The sequence below is a fragment of the Odontomachus brunneus genome, unplaced genomic scaffold (assembly GCF_010583005.1).
Source record: "Odontomachus brunneus isolate Ranch 3 - 2012 unplaced genomic scaffold, Obru_v1 Obru_scaffold_004, whole genome shotgun sequence".
Classification (NCBI taxonomy): domain Eukaryota; kingdom Metazoa; phylum Arthropoda; class Insecta; order Hymenoptera; family Formicidae; genus Odontomachus; species Odontomachus brunneus.
The window spans coordinates 1,630,083-1,653,430 of NW_022639454.1; the positions used below are offsets into that span (position 1 = coordinate 1,630,083).

The following is a 23,348-nucleotide window of genomic DNA, read 5'->3' on the forward strand; positions in this document are numbered from 1 at the left end:
CGTGAATTTCTGTCCTTGCTTGTCAACGCGCGATTTATCAGGCGTCGCGCGATTACGAGTCTAATTGAATCTTCGAGCAAGAAAACGGAGGAAAAAAGATTTCACTGCCGCAGCCAATTATGGCTTACTTTTCAAATCGCACTGGTTGCTGTAACTAAAATTTTTGTTACTACATCGGTATTGCCGATGTAGTAACCGAAAAAAGAATTTGATAAATTGAACCAAGCCGTGGATTGAACGAATTTGATTGCATAAACTGCGATCGAGTTTAATTGAGTGAAAATTAAGTCTGTTCAACAATCTGACGTAGGAATTTCAACTAAGAATTTTACACGGAGAAAACGAAAAGGATATCATTTATCTATGGTTGCATATTTTGCCATAGCAAGATATTAATGTGACTTTTTCGCCCATAAAAGATGGTTGTAGCAACCATGGTACTTTGGTAGTAATGCACTGACTTTCTTCGCTACCTGCTCGTAGGTGTTTGAGCGGTACTCTCAGCGATGTATGGCATAATCAAACACTACGAATCTCTCAACCATAGTATTTGTTCTGCAGACCACAACAGAGAGACAGCAATGTTCCTACGGCTGAGACAACTGTATATATGTAAGGATGTACTGACTGAACATTACGTATCATAAGAACTACGGCCGTGAGAACTATATAGATATAACAACAGCAATTCTTGACGCCATAACTGTTTAATTTGAAATCACATAAAGTTTTTCTCCAATCATAGAATATAATATGGCAACCATATAGCAGTTTTTTCCGTGTCAAAAGTAAAAGGTTAACTGCTGTCACATACACACACACACAGATTCTTGCAGTTAACTTTTCTCCTCCTTTTTTCCATGCAAACGTCACGCGTTTAACCCAAAATATGTGACGGCTTTCCGCGATGCCTTCCCTTTACTTTCGCATTCGCGCGCTACGGGGGACCTCGGAATGCTCACGGCGCTTTATGGCACCTGCCATTGCGTTTTTCCTCCTCGCAATTTGGGCTAATTAATTCCCGCGCGAATAAAAATCCCTCTCCCGCCCCCCGCCCCGAAGCAAGGCCTCTCCCGACAACTTCGGTGAAATCTCGTCGTTCTCAATCGCGAACGGGCGTGAAAGGGTTCCCCCCCTCCCCCCAGGTGAAATTCAAGATGCCTGACCTCGTTTGACCTTGACCGAGCTCCGCTCCTGCGAAACAGCGGCGAGACCGACCGTCGTCCTGTCCGGCGTCTGCGAGGATTTTTTCGAATTCGCAGACTCCACCGGTTTGCCGCACGTTCGTTCCCGCGTTTACCGTACGATGCGAGCCACGAGAAAAAGGAGAGAAAGAGGAGAAAAATTGCGTACTCGTTAGGTCTTTAAACACCACGAGCAGCGACCGTAATTCGTGTCCAATTGCAGCCTCTCGTACCGGCTGTTAGTTTATCGAGAAACCAGGTAGACGTTTGAATCGCCGTGCCGATCTGTGATACGTGGAAATGAGATAGACGCGCGCGCGCGCGTCCAAGGTGCTCGTTACAGCGGCCGGGGACTCGCGGCAGACGAAGATACACAGCAAACAATGGACAATAAAGCCGGTGTACGTCCGCCTGCCGCTTTGCGGCAACTTCGATTATCCGGCCGGTTAAATACGCGACTTACCGATGTCGGGCGGCTCTAACGAGAGGCAAATCGACGATGCGTGATATCGCCCGCGCGATAACTAGCGGCAGCAGCCTTGCCGTCGTCGCATTGGCACCCGCAGGATCAGCACAATAACAATCCCTCGCGACGATGAGACGATGAGACGAGAGAAAGAAGCAGAGATCTCGATCAAGCTTGAATTCGCCCGAGCAGATCTAGGACGATCGATCGTGCGGAATCCGATTGGGGCTCGAAGCGTGTCGAAACGTTGAGATTCGCGAGCGAGCAGAAAGTGATTGCGAATGAACAGAGAACGTCTCGATCACGTCTCACGTTCCAAATACTGTGATTTGCCGTCGCGTTATTAAGAGGTTCAAGAGACCGAGAGAGTACGACCGACCATGAACCGGATCGGAGGTCGAGGAAGGAAATGAGCTCGTTGAACGTGGGGTGGGCAGTAAAACCGAAAGGAAGTACGCGTATGAGAACGATTACGGCTGGCGCGCGCTGCTAGTAAGTTTCTAATCATTTTCAATTAGATACGCCGACTCTCCGTACCATCGCGACTTCAGGCACAATCGACTTCTGCGAGCGAATGTATACTTCGCAGCGTAACGCAATTGTCCGTCTATCTGCCGTTCGGCAGAGTCTTTCGCAATTGGCGCACGATAATCGGGACAGCATTCTCGTTCGAGTGCTCGTAACATTGTTATGTTGGAAATCGCAGTGGAAAGTGGATTAAGGAAGTTAATGAGAAGCGCAGGTATACACACAGAAATGTACATATTACGTTCAAGTAAATTGTACTTGTTTTAAGTATTTCGCAATTTCATATACTCGTGAGTGTTAACGTGTAAAGGTCCATCTGCAATAATCGGGACAGCATTCTCGTTCGAGTGCTCGTAACATTGTTATGTTGGAAATCGCAGTGGAAAGTGGATTAAGGAAGTTAATGAGAAGCGCAGGTATACACACAGAAAGATACATATTACGTTCAAGTAAATTGTACTTGTTTTAAGTATTTCGCAATTTCATATACTCGTGAGTGTTAACGTGTAAAGGTCCATCTACAATAAGGTCGGGAGTAGGCAATATAAGACACAAGTAGTAAGCAAATTGATCAATTGCAGTCAATTATTACGAGAATAATTTCAAGACTTATCAAGAATATATCCTTTGTTAAAGATAACCATTACTTAAAAGGAGGAAAGTAAACTGAGTAATATCATTTTTCTCGACATAGTAACATAGAACGTTATGTTTTTAGCATCGGCACACACATACAACGCGTGTTTTTCGTGCTCTTTAGTTCATGCACATTTCGATGAAAGTGTTGAAGCAGTTTATAATTAAGGTTTTAATTATGGGTTATTTGAGGTTAGAACTTTCCATCATTTACATAAATTTGTTGTACGTTAAAATGAACTATATTAACCTTTATCGTAGTGTGATAATAAGAATCTTAAACACCAAAGTTTACTATGCACTGAAAAAAAAAAGAATTGTTGCTATGACCAATTTTTATTGGCTTTATTAAAATTTTTTGCCGCTATCATTTACATTTTTGAGGCAAAGAATCGGTAGGTCAACGTAACCAAAAATTAATTCTTAAAGTCAGAAAGAAAAAAGTTATATCATATTTTACTATTTTGGCTGACGCTACCATTTTTTTTTCCGTATGATCATGGTGTAATCACGAAAATGGTAGTAGTAACACGCACGTAAGGTTTCCATCATTAACATTACAGTAGAATTTAATAAAAAGAACTTAATAAAAAAATGATTCTTTTGACCACAAGTTATAATTATATACATTATGGTTTTATTTAGTTTCTATCAATATTTATATTATGCTTCTCCTGACCACAATTGACCACAAAATAATGAAAAAAGTAATTTGGAGCACGTTTCATCCGGTGAAACGTGACATACTTCGCCAACTTTATCCTCATCACACGAATACGCTATTTTGAAGGGCAAATGGTCAGACTATCTTCTGGAGAGATACCAGTCGCTGCACACGTAAAGGTCGTTCTACATTAGTTGCAAGCAGCCAATCGCATGATCGCAAGCAGCACTATTTCCGGTTGTAAGCTAGTCGCAAGCAGTAATCGCAAGATTTGCCAAAGTCCAAAGTTTGCGCCTCTGCGACGTTGCCACAACCAATCAATGTTGAGCTCCGCATATATAGGTTTATAGCATCGACTTGTCTGTTCTTGTTTGTTTGCTTCCATATTTAAACGTAAATATTGCTCTGCGTGTTCATCTTGACTTCGGTTCCTTTTTCCTGTGACAGAGTCTTATGGATGTTAATGAAACATTCTCGTCACTTGACTGTGACATGTGACCAACGATTGAAATGTAGAAGCTCATATCGCAAGAGTTTTGCGACAATGCGATCTTGCGATTGACTGCTTGCAACTAATGTAGAACGACCTTAAGAGACGTAAGACATTGCGCTTCCGCGGGGAGTGCGTTCACACGCGACCATCGCGCGGGCGCGACAGCCGGTGGTCTCCTCTCGAGGGTTCAAGGTCCACCCGCGGGAGTGATACCTCACCGCGACCGGAATAATGGAAAGAACCGTCCTGGGAGTTTCTCATGGAGTCAGGGACCCCGCGGCCAGGTTCATTGCCGCGCCTCTTCCCTTTTGCATCTGCATTCTTCCGCTGTCCACTTTTCGAAGTCGTCGCTCTCGTTCGATCGTTCGATTCGACCGTCTCGCTCTTTCTCGGGAATCTTTTGTCTCTTCTTTCCGCTGTCGCGTACTCGACGACAATCCACGTCTTCGCGTGGAGCAATTGCTTGGAAAATTTCACAGATGGACGTCGATCGGACATTCTCGTATTCTGTATCATTTTAGAGTGGCGAGACTTGCGAGAACTCGAAAGATATCACGAAGGAGCTACACCTCGATGAGCAGTCGATAGATATGTAACGCGTTCTTCTCTTCCTTTTCCCCTTTTATTTTATCTGTCTCTTACCTGTGTATTTCTGAAATAATCCTCTTATTAGTTTATTGCCCTCGCATACATAAGCGTCCAACGTTATCGAACGTTATTCCTCCAACAAAAAATACGTCCACGTCAGTTCCTTCCTGCGACACGGCGTCACGCACACGTGAACGCGCTACGGTAAATAATACATAGGAGGTAATGTAACGCACGCGCACACACATACATACACATTTATACACACACACACACACACACACATGTGCACATGTCGCTTGACGCTTCGGCTCGTAAGCGGATAATCCGTTTCAATGTGCGGAGAGAGGCGAAGCATTGTTACACACCGCCGAGACTAATTACGTCGCGCGCGCCCGCGATCGACAGCTTACTTACTTAAGTCGCGCGCCAGTATTAGCGTTAATTTCAACTTGTCAGATTTAATCCGCTAATTTGTCTCGCTGTGACGCTCGAGATTACACGCCGAAGGTGTCGAGCGCGCCGTTTTTCTCACGATATTTTATTCACAGTTATTACCGGCATAATGAGTCCGGCTTATTAACGTGCTTAGCGATCCGATCAGCGCGTTTCTTTTTCTTGTTTTCCTTTTTCTTTTTTGCTCCTTCTTTTCCTCGCGTTTCTTCCACGCGCACGATCGGAAATACTCACGATACAACCGCGCGTAGTCGTCGTAGGGCAATGATAGATTGCGAATACGGAATCGCGACACGACAGGACACGACACATTTTTTTCGTTTGTTCGATTCTCCCGCGCGTTTCACCGCGCTCATCGCATTCGTCGACACGATATGTGTGTGTGGCACGCCACGTTTTATATTCAAATACAGATATTACGTTGCCGCTCGGCCTCGATCGTTGCTCGTCCGTAATGCGGCTGCGTCTTATGATCCGTGACCGCATTTTTTCCCCGGATTAACGAACGTTCAACCCAAATTGTCGCGCCACGACGGCAGGTAGGGAGAAGATGGTCCAGCCGGCGCTACTCTCGGAGATGACCGCCGATAAGGATTGAATCACTTTCGAAAATTGCCAAGCGCTCTCTGAGATGGATCCCCCTCGGCGGTCGCGCCGGAAGTAGACCGGAAATCGGTCGTCCCGCCGCTAGTAAGACCACTCGATTTCACACACGCGGATCTCCGCTGTGTGAACACGGAATTTACCGAAAGTCTCCCGGACTGGGATACAGCGCGAGGATCTGCACTCAAAAATATATAATCACATCCTTAGCGGAATTCTTTTGGCCTCAAGAAGATTCTAAAACCAGGAGGAAAACATTCACCTAAGGAAAAAATTCCAGTTGCACAGTGTATCCTCTTGAGATGCCACATATAAGATAATTCCGCCAAGTATGAGATTATGAGATTATATTTCTTATGTGTAGACGATTCACGCGTTAAGAACAATTCCCAAATTAAATAACATTAAATCGCGTTATTGCAAACTCTCACTGCAAACTCGGTGCATTCTTGGCAAGTGTTACTTCACACGAGAAAAAGGCAAATACGAGACACCCTCGTGCGACATACAGAGGAAGTGTGAAAGACACGCGAGTTCTTCGCGGCCGACAGATGTGAAATAATCGCGAGGCTCGCGCGACACAATGTCTCTCCCGCACATCCTGCCTTGCGTTTCGCAAGGCAGGAACTCACCTAGACGACACGGGGAGTAACGTCGTGATGGCTCCCCGTGGTCGAAGGGCGCGACGCGAGCCCAAGTGTTTATCCCATATCGCCTTGTATCACTCACGTTTTTCGTCTCTCCCCCTTTCCTCGTTCGACAGGATGTTCCATTCACGGGAGTCTTGAAAAGGCGGTAACCGTAATGACCGACTGACATCTCGCGTGAACGCAACCGTCGTCACGGCACGTTCGAAAGCACATCGCCGTGTCGTCCGCGAACATCTCCATTGTTAACAAACGGACGAAAAATAACGCCGGGGATGGCTGCAACTCCGCCGAAGATCGCTTCGGGATAATTTGCGATTGTACACGGATAAAGAGAGAGAGAGAGAGAGAAAGAGCGAAACGTCGCCGAGAAGAGTTCGCGCGAGGCGCAGGAAGCGCCGCGCAGGATTCGCAGGCTGTAATTTTGGTCCGCTTGATCGTGCACACGCAACGAAAATACTTTCCCGGCGAATTTTTTTTGGATCATGATGACACGTTTCGCGCTCCGCCGGAGAACGAGCTCATCGCGCAAGCTCTTTTCGGCACGGGGAATAAAACGGAAAGGAGAAGAGGCACACGCGGGACCATCGCGTCCGGAGATCTCTTTTCGATCCTCTTGCCGTGCGATCTCGATCTCGGCCACGTAGAACGAGGGAGAGAGATATTCTCTCAGGAAAAAATGCTGTTGAATCAATTAGTCGACAATATTAGTGTGAAAAATTGCTGTGAAATTTTGTTTCCAAAAATTAGATTGACATTTTGTATTAACTATCTTTTCATCTCACATACGCTATTTGCATTTTAATCCTCCATCTATTTCGCGGGTAGTTTTGGGAACATTTGGCACTTCAATTGTCTGTTACGGAAGTTTCGCTACGAAAGAAAAGTGATAAACATTGGCGACCAAGCAACGTTCTGCCTAGAAAGCAGAGACCTGAAATAATGAAAATAATTACTTCCAATAACATTACTCGATTACTTCCAATAACATCAAGAGGATTCATTCAAACTATTGGCCAAATTTGCCGATTCATTTGTTTTCTGTGTAGAAACTTGTCTCACAAGCTCGCTCTCTGCTGCAATTGTTCTAATTTATTGATTTTCTCGTCAGGTCGGCGACGGCGGTATCATAGTGCTGGACGCGACTCTGGACGCATCTACGACCGACGACATCGACTGGGAGATCTCCGGGGGTCCGCCATCGCCCTGCGACGTGTCGTTCCTCAACGACAACGTTCTCATCAACGGACGCAGCAATCTCTCGAGGACGCCGCGAAATCACAAGGTGAGTGAACTCCCCCGCCGGCGATTGTACGGCTTTTCCGAGCGAGCCAGCCGGCCTCGTCCACTCTCCGAGATTCACTCTCCAGAATATCGCGGTAAGAATCGTAATGCGTGTCGTAAGATCGACCGTTTGCACGCATCCATGTCGTTCATATTGCAGGTCTTATCAGCGTCTTTCGCTCGCGTTAAATACCGCATGCCGATAAGGCGTAGATTTTGCGTCTATCTAATCTAATCTGGCGTCGTCCGTGTGATTACTATCAGACTACTTCGCCAAGTCGAAAAGCGTACAGTGCGTAATGCGTATTACTTTCGAGATCGCCGCTACGGCGTGAGAAAACAAGAGCCCTGTCCTAACACCGTCCGTGAGATCGGACACGTAATGTGTCAGCGAGACTCCCACGTGGTTCCAGGAGATTTTTTCTCGGGGAAAAGAAAGAGAGGGGGGGAGAAAGAGAGAGCAGGGGATTAAATGTATTTTTGGCTTACAATGACAAGCGTCGGTTTCACGCTTCTAGTCCAGAAACAGCGAACTGTTGACGTTCTCGGTTTCGAGAAGAAGATATTTTCCAAGTTTCAGTAAATATAGAAAGTCACATCGCCACACAGAGAGAACGATTTGTTGAATTAAATAAACGTTTCTTTGGAATAGTTCAAATAAATTATTTGGTTAATACAACAAAAATATTTCTTTGGAAAAGCAAATAAATGTTTTTGTTGTGTCAAACAAAATTTTGTTCGATCAATCAAAAAATTCGTTTGGACTGTTCCAAAGAAGTGTTCGATTTAACCAAATCGTTCTCTCTGTAATTTATCGTATTTTCGTTTCTGCTCGTATTGCAGATCTTGAGAATTGTTTGCAAGCGAAAACAAAAGTCGATTCGCGATCTTGTGCGTCGCGTGGCCTGCTGACACTAAAAAGGCTCGGCACGATTCCAGCGGGCTTCGAGTTCCCAGTATTGTCTGTGGTTTTCGAAATATCGCATCTAATTAGACATTACACGTCGGTAGCGCGATTAGACACGTGTTAATTCGGAGGTACATTTAACGCGCAGGATTTATGTGTCTGGTTTCGAGCCGCATACACAGAAAAATATTCCACTGCTAAGAGAAAGCGATTGCTCAGTTTATTTGTCTTCTTTTGAGCAATCTTCAACAAAGTATTTATTATTTCTTAAATATCTCTTCTTGCTACTATTTCTTAAAACTCTTACTATTTCTTAAATATCTCTTATAGAGATGAAATTCGTGTCGGGAGATCCTAAATTGCGAATCCTAGTCCGCTATATTATCGTCGGGACATCGGCGTCTGCGAAGCTGGCACGACGTTTTACAAATTAAAAAAAAAAACGACAGTTCTATTAACACTTTTCATAGTTCTAGATAGAGTTCTAGATAGAAAACAAAAGGAGTTCCACATTTTTAATACCGAAAAACAGCAAATAAAAAATTGAGGAGAACTCTTGCTAAAAGTAGCGGTATTTATTTATTTCTTGTATTTAGAGGAAAAGTGTCGTGCTAGGTTCGCGAAGTTAACACAACAATTCTTCATTTGCTGTTTTTCGGTATTAAAAATGCGGAACTCTTTTTGTTCTCTATTTAGAACTCTAGAACTATGAAAAGTACATAGTGTTACGTCCTGCGATTTATCTTTTTGGTGCTAACCCAGTATCGTGAATTTTATTATTTTAGTCGTGAATTTAGTTAGTTTCGCGAGGACGCGTTTCAACGTGAGCGGCTACGTTGAAACTATTAGCAGGCTGAAAGGCCGAACACGATTGTTAGCGGGATCTCGGGGTACGCGACTCTTTATTCTGCTTCCACGGCAAGGTCAGGAATCGATGAAAAATAATCAGGAGGTGATTTAGAGTACGAAAATAAAGAGGAATTTATTAATAAGAAAGTGCACGATATTAACGACGCACGGCAATAAGCGCGGGGTAATAATATTATTTGTCAACTCACTTTAGTCGCCAGGTTCCCTCTGTCATGCAGAAGATTTCGAAGCGCTGGCTGCGGCTAAAGAAGAGTGTTGCCTTGGTGTGGTCGAATCTGATCTAACTATTTTACACTCGCGATACTCGTATAAGAGGTTTGGAAAATGAGGAGTTTAGAGATCGGAAACGTGGATCTAATAAGTAGTCGTCGATGAGCAAATAGCTCGGGAAATAGGGAAGCGGAATGAACGAGGACGTAGGACTAGTAACGCCTTCGTGGGAAAGACAGGGCTAGGAGTTATCGTGTTGATGATCGGCAAGCCGGAACGTCAGCAGGGCCTCAGCGTGTTCTCCACGGTGTTGCCAGTGAAGAAAAGCGTTTTGGCAGATGATGCCTTGGAGTTTCCCAGCGGAAGAGTTGCCTTGGAGTTCTCAACGACGGCCAGCGAGAAGAAGGAAGTGGGAAGTGGAAAATAGAGCCAGAGAGGCCCCTTTTAAGCCCTTCGGATAGTCGATTAGTGGGGTGATTTTGGAAATCGAAGGACCAGCAGTTTTCCTGAGGAATGGATAAGGAGGGCTTGGGAAATCTAGTGCCCAATGGAAGTTTCGGGAAAAGGAGCACGGAGTAGGGTTTAGGAAGTTGATAACCAATGAAGTTCATGGAGAAAAGGATGAGAAGGAGGAGCGATTCATAGAGTCTCAGAAAAAATGCGTAATTTAGAGAGATTATCTGGTCGGTGCTTTACAAGGTTTATAGGTTTACAGTATTTATTTAGGATCGGCGTCAGCTAGGTAATTGGTACCTAGCCAGCCGATAGCACCAAGCAGAATATTTCACAAAAAAAAAAGGAAAATATTATTTATTATCTTAGTCGCCTCTTCTCTTCTCCATCCGCTTCTGAAATTATAAGATTACAATATTTGGGGCCGCTGCCTCGGGCCCGATCGTCGGAGAAGTCGCTAGTTCTTAGATACGATTACAAGAAACGTAAAATGACATTGAATGATGGATGTCAGGAGTTTTTTTTAGGATTACTGGGAAAATGTACGAGTAATAAATAAGTATCGAGTACGAGTAATAAGTATGAAAGTACGAGTAATAAATAAGTATCGAGTAATAATAAAAGAGGAAGAAAGAGAAAAAGAGAGAAGAAAAAAAAAGAAAAAGGAGAAGGCTAAGAGGATAACCGGGGAAAAAGGATTACGAAAAAGGGTTCGGATTTCTAATACTTGCCTTTCTTCTCTCTGGATGACGTCTCGAAATCTCGTGACGTAACAACAGAGAGAACGATTTGGTTGAATTAAATAAACACTTCTTTGGAATAGTCCAAACGAATTTTTTGGTTGATCGAACAAAATTTTGTTTGACGCAACAAAAATATTTATTTGCGACTTAGTTCCAAAGAAATATTTTTGTTGTGTCAACCAAATAATTTGTTTGAAACTATTCCAAAGAAACATTTATTTCAATCAATAAATCGTTCTCTCTGTGTGCTGATAGAACTGTCATTGTTTATTTTTTTAATTTGTAAAACGTCGTGCCAGCTTCACAGACGCAGGATATCGTGCACACATCGCGTAGGGGTAGCAATTGCGGCTTTCTTTTCGCATGGCGTGTAACATCGATGCGATCCACGTCGCCGATGATAGACGGTGAGCGGATAAGCGAACAAAGCGTCGTTTATAAAAGATACGCGAGCCGCTACGGCTTTTGTGAGCCCGCAATAATGCCCAATAATGCGCAATAATACGCGCCGACTGCACGCATTACGCGATACGAGCATTCGCGATGCTGATAGCTTATCGCAGGACTCGTTCCACGGCTTCGCGGAGAGAGAGAAGAGAGAAAGAGAGAGCAATTGTATAAATATTGATATTAATAGTAGCCGCGCGATAATTCCGCCCGACTACCGAACGAAGTGTGCCACCTCGATATGTCGACGCGGAATGATTTCAGAAAGGATATTCCGGTGTAACAGACGCGGCGAAACGGCGAGTGTGCAAAACACGCCGCGGAATTTCGCGAACGGAACCGGTCTAAACATTAATATGCGGAACCGGTCGGTCTAAATGGTTTCTCAATGCGTGCAGAGTGGGATAAGACGTGTATTTGCGAATATGCGTCTTAATTAGACGTCCTGCATAATTAGCGCTACGTATCACGTTCCAGCATTTCGTTAACTGTTACGATAACGTTTCTCGAGTAACGTTCAGATGCGCGATCGTGTCTTTATTCCTCAATCGCTGCCTCTAGCACTTCTCATTCTGTATTGAGAAGGAGATATTTGGTGTTTGTGATTATAATCACACAGAGATATAATTGCCATAAATTGTGGCCAAGAAAACGATTTTCTCTTCATTCAATTCTACTACAATATTAGTGATAATAGCTTTATGTTCGTGTTACCATTTTCGTGTTGGAACGACAAAACATATGGGTGGGGCCACAAATAACTGTAAGAAAAAAAAGAATAGCCAGAAAGATAGTAAAATATGGCATAGCTTGCAGACAAATCGGGCTATCTTTCATGATCCGCGAAGTCAGACAGTCTGTAATCACGTTGGGTGCAGTTGTCGCGCGCGATTTGTATAATTGTTTCTATCGAATCGCTCGATCTTTTCCGTTCAGCGATCGACTCGCCGTTTCGCTCGATTCGCGTGACTTTCTCACGCGGTCGCGCCGCGTCGATGCGACGTTCCGCGATGGGGAGGCAGCTTATTACCAACACCGATAAAACGGCAATTTGTAAGTAAAAGTATCGTGTACCGAGGACCGCCGGTGATTTTCGAGCGCCTCGTCGACCGAGTTAATCTACCGTGCACCATGGGAATAAACGTCGACGAGCGATTCCGCGCAGATGCCGCGAGTCGGATACGGTAAACGCGCAGGACTTGGCCGGAGAATTGACGGTTGATCGGCTTGCGATCGATCTCACTCTTTTTAATATTCGAGTTCGCTCGAGTCTGTATATCCTCAGACTGTCGCGCAGTGTAAGATTCTAAGATATTTCCGCCCAGTATTCCGAGTTGTTTCACACTAAAATTTACATTTTCATTAAAATAATGAATCAGAAGAAACTAAAAGCTTCTCTTATATTTTCTACGTCTTTGTTGCATGACCATTTCTTTGCGTAATATTCTCTGTATTTTAGAAAGGTCGATCGACATATTGTTGATTTTCTCCTGTAACCCGCAAATTTTCGCAACATTTTTTAAATTATAAAATAAATCACACGAGAAAAAAAAGCTTCAACACACTTTTGAGAGATTCCTGTGTAATGCCCGGAAATATAATAAGATCCTGTTGGAAAATTATAATAGAGAAATCTTTTACTTCTTACAAGTAAATCTGCCCAAAAGTTACACTCCGATTTCTTTCCAATTTGGCACAAATGTAGAAGTACAAAAAATATTTAGGTCATATTTTTTCATTTACGCCCACTTTGTACGTTTCACGGGCAGTTTATAGCTTTTTAATATTCTCACTCCTATCGTCAAGTGCAACAAAAATGCATAAGAAATAAAATTGAATACAAGATATAGGCGTTTTTGGTTTGCTGATTGTGAATATGAAGTTAAATGTGAAAAATTATTTGTATAAATAATAAAATGTTTAAACAAAACATGTAAAAAGTTGAAAAATATACAAATAATTTCTTGATTTGGCCGAGATTCGAAACATTTTTGACTAATTTAGCACAGGTTTAAAATATTTCGGTTGGAATCTCGGCTAAAGAAATTTTGATTGTCTCAGCTATGCCGACTTTGTTAAAATTTTAATTGAAATTGCCAGATTTCTCTCGGCTTGGCCGAGATTCGAACCATTTTTGACTAAGTTAGCACAGATTTGAAATATTTGGGTTGGAATCTCGACTAAAGAAATTTAAAATGGTTCGTGTCTCAGCTATGCCGATTTTTTTAAATTATTTAACTATATCTTGTATTCAATTTTTTACTTCTTATGCATTTTTGTTGTATTTGCTAATGTTAGGAGAACATTAAAAAGCTATAAACTGCCCGTGAAACTCAAAGTGAGCGAAAATGAACTTTTTGGTCAGGATTCGCTTAGATTCTCACACTGCACGTCGACGCGACTCGGATGAGAAAACCCACAGATGAAAGCTGGAGCACTCTGTTTTGTCCATCGTCCATCGTGTTCCTTATTGAATCTTGCTCTTCGTTTCGCAACAGAGCTCGATGCCTTCCCGCATCGACACGACGGATGCTGCGTTATGTTTCCTTGGGATTTATTTCAGTGTTCGCGCACCGTGTCGGATTGATGGAAACGCCGGAATAGCCGGATTGCGCATTACATTACGACGTGGAATTCCTTCCCGTAAGTTATGGCGGAATGGTGGTCGGATAGAAAACGCGGCCGTTGCCTCATGGATCAACGATCCGCGGATCTGAGGATTTACTTATCTCGCGTCGTCGAATGTCCGACTTCTGACTTGAGTGGACAGAAGATGGAGAGAATTTGGAAAGGGGCGAAAAAAACTGGAATTAAAAACGAGTACACCGATTGAGATTTTCTCTTTCTTCATTTCAGATTTTACGAGTATGAGATGTTTGTATCGTCGACAAAAAGAACATTGTCGTTCACGTTGACGTTTGCGTGATCCTAAAAATATAATAGATATGATAAACATAAGTGAAGATGATAAAAAGCGCAGCGTTACCAAAGATCTGCGAGAAAATACATAAACTCAGACAAGGTACACGGTTGGCAGGCACAAAGACGCGTCTTTAACGCGTTTCTCTTAAGGGCATATCTAAGGAATTCTTCGCGCGTACTATCGTCTCCGCATACCTCTCGGTCTCGCAGTGGGAAACTCGTTCTTCTCGTTTCTACGTCGTCTTCATTTTATTGTATTATACCGTAGTCGCGATACGATCTAATGCCTATGACTCGCAGATTAGCGCTTACTTTGCATCTTCTAGCACACGATGCACACGAAGACCACGTGACACATAATAGCTCCCTTCGACAAATGTCCACAATCTTTCACCCCGAGTTTACATAGTGATAACATTTGTCGTATCTGTATATTTATCATTTATATCATTTATATCATTACACGATAAATTATGGTTTTCTTGATTTGTATTGGCAAACAGACAAAGAACAGCTGTTTATCTCTAATGTCAACTTTAATTAGAGAAAACTGATTTACACCACTTTTCCTCTTATGCCCTGAACAACACAGAACATCCTAATTATCCTGGATATGCTCAGGCATTTCCCAAGATCCTGGACACATCCTGTATGATTCTGGGACGTTTTGTGCTGGGTAATTCACTCTAATCAACAATCGTTCATATGAAGTTAAAATCCAGTCGAAATCCATTCTTACGATTTATAGTGGTAATATTTTCCCTATCTTGTCACGAGTGAAAACTATTTATTCGTTCTGAGTGAAATTTCACTTCAAGAAATTTGTGAAGCTTAATTACATATCCTCGAAATAAGGAAAGAAATATAATTCCAGCAGGATCTTCGGAAAAATCTGAATCTCGTTCGTCGACCGATGAGAGCGCTTAACGACGAACAGAACGGGATAAAACCCCTGGCAAGTCTTTCTTCCCTCGTCTTCAGCGTTCATCGTGGCACGTCGTGCGAGATAATGTGTACTTTACGATCCACTTCGTGCGTGTGTCGTACAGTTTCACTCGGCCAACAACAATCGGTTTAACCGCTAATACTCGTGGCCGCGCGAGTGGCGCGGCGAACCGGAGAGCCCATCGGGCAATAAACCTCTCCGAGGAACGTTGGAGACCGTTGGAGTGGTCCGCTGGAAAATCAGGACAAAGAGAGTGTAAGACGCACAGCCCTACGAGGCTAAACGACAGGCTTTATCGAGCGAGCGTTCCTCGTGAGAAACTTTTTCCGCGCGAACAAGGACTCGCGCGGTGTGAGATACGCGAGCGGAGGAGTCCTGAATTTTATGTAAAGTGCGCGCGGTTACGCAAGACTAACGCACGATTCAACCTTTTGCAACCTCTCTCGCGCTATCGCAACCGTGAAAAGGAGTCTCGTTTGTTATCCGCGTCTCCTTCACGTTATTCTATCAAATGCAACGCAATGCAACGCAATGCAAATATGTCTCGCAATTTATCTTTATAACGAAGTTACATATTTATATCGTAGATTTTGTAATCGGATACACTTCAGAGATGGTAAATTTTATAAGACATCTGTGCGATATACAGGGTGTCTCAAACGTCCATAATGACCCTTTGTGAGAACATAGAACGGATTAAGGTGAGTAAGAAAGTCCTGTGCCGTTTTGCGATATTCGCAATAATAGTCGAGATATTAATTAAAAAGGATTGGTGAATGATCACGCGCGATATAATAGATGAACTGCAGTGGCGCCGTCTGCCGTTATATACTCATACATTAAGTCAAACTGAACAAAAAAGTCCTCTACCATTTTGCAAATGGCCACATAGATTTTTAAATATTAAGGAAAATTGTTACATATATGATTGTATACTATAATACACAAATCGAAATAATAGAACGCTCCTTTATAGAGTTAACTAATAGTGAAATATTAATGGCACATAAGGAGCTAGCACGGATGTCTTAGTGTTATTAAATACTAATATAATTTTAATATTAATATGATTGGATATTTTTATCCTCTCACAATCATATTAATATTAAAATTATATTAGTATTTAATAGCACTAAGACATCTGTGCTAGCTCCTTATGTGCCATTAATACTTCACTATTAGATAATGTACAAATTTTCCTTAATTAATATCTAAAAATCTATGTGGTCATTTACAAAATGATAAAGGACTTTTTTATTCAGTTTAACTTAATGTATAAGTATACAATGGCAGACAGCGCCACTGCAGCTTATCTACCATATTGCGCGTGATCATTCACCAATCTTTTTTAATTAATATCTCGACTATTATTGCGAATATCGCAAAACGGCACAGGACTTTCTTGCTCACTTCAATCCGTTCTACGTTCTCACAAAGGGTCATCATAAAGGTCTGAGACACCCTGTATATATACACGGAGAGAATTTTATAGTAAAAGTTGTCCTTTTCTATAATACAAATTTTATAACCGGAGAATATACAGATCGAAATTCTATTTCAGAATTATAACCATATAATTATAGCCATATAATTGACTATCATTTCATACGTTCTGCTTGTATTTTAGAAACTGAAATGTGCTATTAAAATTTTGCCATGTTTCCAACGAAATAGTTCCTTGACAGAATAGACCTTTATTGACAGTCTATTTCTGCTCGACTAGAAACACACAGTGAAATTAGAGAAAAATCTGTATAATGAATCTATATAATCGACAAGAAGAATACATTGTGCGGCGTGCTTCACGACAACAACAAAAATTGCACAATCATCTCGCGGATACTACCTTGCAATTTCGCCGACCACCTTTCGACTTCGGTAATCGGTAACATGGTCGTAACATCGTGCGATTTCCCACCGAGTCATCGAAATTCGAGTCGAGTGGAGTCGTGTGTGTTTACAAATCGGCCATAATCGGCCGCGCAAATTGCTTGGAAATAAACATCGCGGTCGGTGGAATTTCGCGTGGTTGAAAATATGTGTTGAGCTCGCGCGTTTTAAACAATCTTTATCAACTGCGGTCGTGTCGAGACGGTTTCGTATCAAAGTGTACCCGTCGCATTACGTTTCCGTAGTTTACGATTAGCGTAATTCGTGCGTTCCACGCCTTTTGTGCGACTATCGCGCGAGAATGATGTGGGTAACGATTTCCTTCGCGAAATCGGCCGCAGTCTCGCACGCGTGCGATTTACTTTCGTCGCTCGTTGATACGCATTGATACGTCCGTGACGTGGGATTTGCGCGGTGCAATGTAACGGCCCGGTTTCTTCGACGTGTTTGCGCGTCGCCATCGGCTAGGTCGTTTCGCGCGCGTGTAAATTAAGCGATACGTGGGCACGCGTAGGATGCGCCGTGATGATCTGTCGGACGCGCCACCAGACGATAACGGGATCTCTAGTAATTCACCTTGTCAACGGTGAACGTTCTAATCATCACTCCGCGGCCAAGCGAGTTCAAGCCGGTGGCGGTGATTTTGCATAACGATCCCGCCGCGGAGCCTCGATCCGAATCGAATTCGCGCCGTTGCACACCCAAACAAATAGAACTTTAACGGGATCCTCTTATATATTGGCCTCAAGAGAACTCTTTTAATACTAAAAGGAAAGTATTTTAACATCTAAAGGAAAGAACTCTAATTGTAAGATGCTGTTTCCTGTAATTCTATATTGAATATGTTTACTTGAAGCAGAATTGTCTCTTAATAAAAGAAATTTCTGTCGAGACTTTCTATTAAGAACAAGAAATTCTAATATTAAACATATTTTTCTTTAGTTGGCGCCTATGTTTTTTTAAAAGTTTTAGAAAAATCCTCTTGAGAGGTCGATGCATAAGAGGATTCCGTCAAGGATGAGATTGTACTCTTTACATACGGTGCAAAAAGTACCGCTGAGAAACGCGCAACAGGAGCGGGCAAATTATCCCAGCAGGTGGTGGTTCGTTTGGCATTTCTGAAAATTGCCCTCGGCTCGCGCTCATTATAGTCTCGCGTTCGAGTTGCAAACGTGCTCGCCCGTTTTATTAGGACATAACGGATGTGTCCGCATCGAGTTTTTGCCGTGTGATGCGACCTTTGGTGCGCGCCTACCATTTAGCACTGTCGCGGAAAACCGAGATACGTCGGGCTGGTCCTAGCCTGGCTGGCAGGACACGTGGTGAGACCGTAAATTTCCTGGTTGTCTCCGCGTTATTCACCGCCACTACGTTGGCGGCGGCGGCCTTCGGTGTATCAGGAAGCACGATATCTCCGCGGCCGTTGCGCGAGAGCTGTATCCTTCTGATGCAAAGGTCATGCCGATATTCCACCGCATGGAATTTACGCCGGGGTTTTACGTGCTCGCGTTCGTCCTGGATGTGTTGTACGTCGAGATTTTCGAAATTTTCATATGCTCATCCTCAGGCAACTTGACGTTCCATTCAGCAGCCGTTTCGAGGCGTTCCATAGACCTTTAAGAGAAATTCAATTTGAGTACAAAAGATATAATCCTTATATTACATATGGCTTCAAGAGGATTTTTCTAAAATCAAAAGGAAAACATTCCAAATAGAAGATTCTCCTTCTATTTCTCTTCATATTCGAAAAAAAAGATATAACAAAAGATATAATCCTTATATTACATATGGCTTCAAGAGGATTTTTCTAAAATCAAAAGGAAAACATTCCAAATAGAAGATTCTCCTTCTATTTCTCTTCATATTCGAAAAAAAAGATATAACAAAAGATATAATCCTTATATTACATATGGCTTCAAGAGGATTTTTCTAAAATCAAAAGGAAAACATTCCAAATAGAAGATTCTCCTTCTATTTCTCTTCATATTCGAAAAGGGATACTCTTCCGGCAAAAATATTCGTTTGGAACATCGAATTACAAGAGAAAGTACCTCTTGCAACTAGAGTTCTCTTTTTTCTTCAGTCTTAGAACATCTTGAAGCATTCTAAATACTCTCGTGTTTAATTTAATTGTTTATTATCGTATATTTATACATATGCTAATATCCTATATTTTTTGTAGAACGTGTACTGACAGAACGATATAATGTTTGCTCTCTCATTACCGGACGCAAACTTCCCTCGAAAGAGGGGTGCGATCCCGCGTCGGCGAAAGGGTTGAGGTACGGCTGGCGACGACAGGGCGAGAGTACACGCTTCGTCGATCGCCGACAGTTCACTGTGTATATTCTTCTCGTAAAAAATCAATACAAGGGCGGCCAATGGACGCAGGTCGCCTCGGCGGCTTCGCATACATCTCCTGGAGCGCCGATTACGCGCATCGTACGCTCACTGCATTCCCCGGTCTTATCGCGTGGAACAGCACAGGACTTTCCATCTTGATACGTGTACATATTCGCTCCTGTATATAACCAATCGTCGTGTTTACCGACAATAGTCACTTCCACGCTCCGACTATGTCGTGGAAAGTCTGTCTCCGTCGACTCGATTTTCCCGACTCGTCTTGCCACGAGCGGTGCATCTTGGATCGCGAATTAGAGGAGAGAAAACGGCTGACGAAGTCGTCCCGCGAGCTTCTCTTGGGCCGTCAGAAAAGTATAACGCTTTTTGCACGGCGATCGAGGGAAGTGCTTGATACAGAAGACATGTAGTCAAGCAAAACGAGAATCGCTCGTCGTTTCGTTATATTCGCCCGTTACGTCGTCTGTACTATTTTTCTTTTTCTTCAACAGAGTCAACGTGACGCAATTAGAAATCATGAACATTAAACTGATTAACTATATATGATATACTTTATCAATCAAGTCAAAAACAATAACATGATAGGATTAGTGTGTGCCTTGTTATTATGATTAAGCGCGAAAAAAGAGCTACTTAGATTATCGTGATATGTTTGATGAAACGACTGTTGGCTGAACTAAACAGAATTTCTGGTTATTACGATGACGCATTCTGGCATTCAACGCTGCTTACAATACAAGTAGACAACAGATCTATCAATTAAAGAAATGATATAGCGCAAATTTTTCAAACGCAATATAACATATTGAATCAATTGAATGACTAATTTCAAACAAAATAATTATATACTAACAATATCTTAAGAAACAACTTTCAGTTAAAAAAGTAATAATATTTCTGATAAGAAATGTGAATATATATATATTTTTTTTTATTATTGTAACTCCAAATTTGTCAGGCTATTTAAACGCGTGTAACGAAATTTGTCTGATTATTTCAACCAAAATTATGTTTCGTTCATTTCTCAGTGAGCAGGTCTGCCTGTTAGTGTCTACTTAATTCACATTAGTTGAGCTAATTCTTTATTTCCGTGTGCAATTTTTTTTCTTCGTTATCGCTTCCATTGAGCTGATAAAGTGGTATTATTAAACCACCTAATCCGCGGTGAGCGCTCGATTTTTGATAACGCGCGTATTGAGCTTCCACTTGCCCGTTGGACCTGCGAGAGGATGACTGTCGCAATGAAAGTCTGACGTCGTTCTTCCTGCCGAAGAAGCAGCTTTGCTGTTAATGCCACTTAACCAACTGGCCGGAACGCTCCGTGATTATTGTCGCGTTCGCCCGTTCCTCGGTGAGAAAATGCTAATTGCAATTTGCGAGGAGTACCAGAAGTCCTCGTGCTGAAGAAAAGTGGGCCGTCGCTTTAGAGAAAGTGCGGTCCGCCGCTTCAAAGGAACTTTTCGCGTCTCTTTAGGTGCTGCACGCTCATTCACTCATTCATTTCAGAGGTCTTTTTGTCGCAGTCGTCCCACGAGGGAGTTGCGACGAGACGATTATTGTTCATTTCGACACATTTGCGAGAACACGCGTCGACGCGAGAACGCTGAGCATTTCGCGCCTTCTTCCGCGGAGGAACGCGGCACTGCCGGGATCGATCGGAGATCGATCCGCCGCGATGATTCGCTACTTTTCCTTTTTGTCCGCGACTGGTCTCTCACGAAAGACGCCTCGGGAGGGAAGAACGGTGCATACATATAATTATACCGAGCGAGCGAGCGAGCGAGCGAGCAGTCAACCCCCCTAGTCGAAATAATCGCCGGTACTGTTACCGCCGCTCTGACATAGCTGGTAGCGAGTGCGATTCCTCGCGGATCGCACAGCGCAGTGCGTCTTCGCTCAACATCGAATTCGAAACGGCTTTCGTTCCGCGTGGAATACGCGATGCGTATAAGTGCGCATACACCAGGACGATCGCGATATTCCGTGCAGTTTACCTGGCGAGCGAACAGACTCGAAAAGTTCTCAGAGAAACTATACGGAACTGAGTTAAGACGCGTAGACATTGAAAGAACAAGTATGTAAAAAGTAGAAAATATTTATTCGGCGGATACTAACAACATATTTATTTAAGGTTCCTTAATCGTCTTGATTGATTAAAGAAAATCTAGACTTCATCTGAAAAATATGTCATTGGTATCCAACGAATAAATATTCTTTCTTCTGGCGTATAAATGTTTCTTAATCGGCAAAGTTCGAGTCTACGGAAAGAGAATAGAGTCTTGCGCAAGTATCACTGCGTATGTAATGCACTTAGAGCCGCAATGCCGAGGAGTGAAGTGTCCGTTTTCGCGGGTCTCGTTGCGTAGCGATGCGAATGCGTGCGACACGCACGGCGAATGCGGCATTTAATCAGCCGCATAACAGATGGAAAAAGGCGCTTTCTCTTTTGACAATTCGCACGACGGGCGAAGACGACGTTCCTGGCTTGTTCACGCAGTCGAAAAGCCAGCGAGTGTGACCGGTTACTGTTATTCGAGGCTGCATTACATGGCGGTTGTGCCGTTGTTTGTTCTCCCGCGTATCTCGTTTGCGCTGCGCGCGTTTGCAACGCTCGCTCGCTCGAAGCGCCTTGCAAAATTTTTCCGCAAGTAACCGCGTTCCGCTAAATGCACAGGGGCGAACTTACATTAGCCGCGAAGCCTCGTAATACGTGTTTACTTATGCGAATGTACTTTTGGCGCGCCCGCGGCGATTGCCGCGTACATTCGCATAAATCAATTCGCGAGCGTCGCGTTCTCGCCACTAATTCGTGTATGCCACTAATTCGAATCGCTTGTCTCTGTGCTTTCAGCATCGGATACAGTTCGACGACACGGCGACCCGCACCTTCGAATATCCCAGCGAGGCGTCGATCCTCGAAGACGAGAGCAGCAGCGTGGACGGCGAAACCTCCAGCTCCGTCGAGCAGCAACAGTCCATCGCCGGCAATAACAAAACGTCCTCGACGACCGGCTCCACGACGAGCATACCGTCCCTTCTCGGTAAGCTTTCACCCTGCCTGAGTTCCTGTAACATGACGCATATCTCAGTAATTTTGTCAGTAGGATCTCTTTCGCGAGACTTATACAATGTGTCGTTAATCGAGCGCTCGTTACTCGTAGGTGGAGGCGGACTAGCCAGCTACACACCTAGCAAAGTGGATCTAACGTCGGAAGGTTTCGAGCTGGGCGTTACCAGGGCCGTGCCGATAGTGGTCCCCACGTCAACGTCCACGGGGCAAACTGAGAACGCGAGCGAACTGGACTACCTGAGGCCCGCTCAAGATGCAGGCGCGTGGGGCTCGGAGACAACCGGGGATCTTCTTTACTGAGAAGACGCGAAGCTCGTCATCATTAGCAACGGCTCAACAACGTCCTACCGCGGCGGCAATAGAACGAGAAAGTCGAGAAGAAGCCCGCGCGCTTTACTACAAGGCTAATAAGGAGTATTTTTTTCTAGCGGCGATAGAGAAACTCCGACAAAGGATTACGAACGCGAGATACTAATATTATACACCGCGAGGTTTAATAATAAAAAAGGGAAAAAAGAAAAAAAAACACATGACGAATGCTCACAACCGCATAAAGCAAGTTTCTTTTTATACGGAAAGCAAGTCAGACGTCACGCTCGTGATCGGACAATACGCCGGTGGACCCCGCAAATATTTCACTTGCTGCATTTGATTGAGCAGGGCTCTTTCTTTCTCTAATCGTGGAGAGGAGAGGATTAAAAGGTGTGATCTCCGTTTACGAGCGCGTCGATTCCGAAAACTAGGCGTTTATTTAGATGATTATTAAGTAAGAACTAACAGTATCATTCCAAGTATATGCATTTACTTTGTCATTACGATATATCGGACGAACGGACTTTCCTAGACAATGAATCGTCGAAACTGCCAAGATACGTTAGTGTTTCATCTCTTTTTTTTTTTGCTTTTGTAATAGCACTCGAGAGAGAGAGAGAGAGAGAGAGAGAGAGAGAGAGAGAGAGAGAGAGAGAGAGAGAGAGAGA

The 23,348-nt window shown here is 43.4% G+C and overlaps 2 protein-coding genes across 3 annotated transcripts in view; one reads left to right on the top strand and one right to left on the bottom strand.

Annotated features, from left to right (window-relative positions):
* Positions 1–23,346, top strand: part of LOC116846696 — a 36,124-nt gene extending 12,778 nt beyond the window's left edge. The window contains exons 3-5 of the mRNA XM_032820881.1: positions 7,377–7,550; positions 22,150–22,339; positions 22,460–23,346. Of these exons, the coding sequence (XP_032676772.1) occupies positions 7,377–7,550; positions 22,150–22,339; positions 22,460–22,668 (573 nt within the window). The 3' untranslated portion in view covers positions 22,669–23,346. The remainder of the gene's footprint in view (positions 1–7,376; positions 7,551–22,149; positions 22,340–22,459) is intronic.
* Positions 19,058–23,348, bottom strand: part of LOC116846683 (mediator of RNA polymerase II transcription subunit 22) — a 7,362-nt gene continuing 3,071 nt past the window's right edge. For both annotated transcript variants that reach the window (XR_004378560.1, XM_032820874.1), the window contains one exon: positions 19,058–22,364. The gene's annotated coding sequence lies outside the window, so the exon portion shown is untranslated. The remainder of the gene's footprint in view (positions 22,365–23,348) is intronic.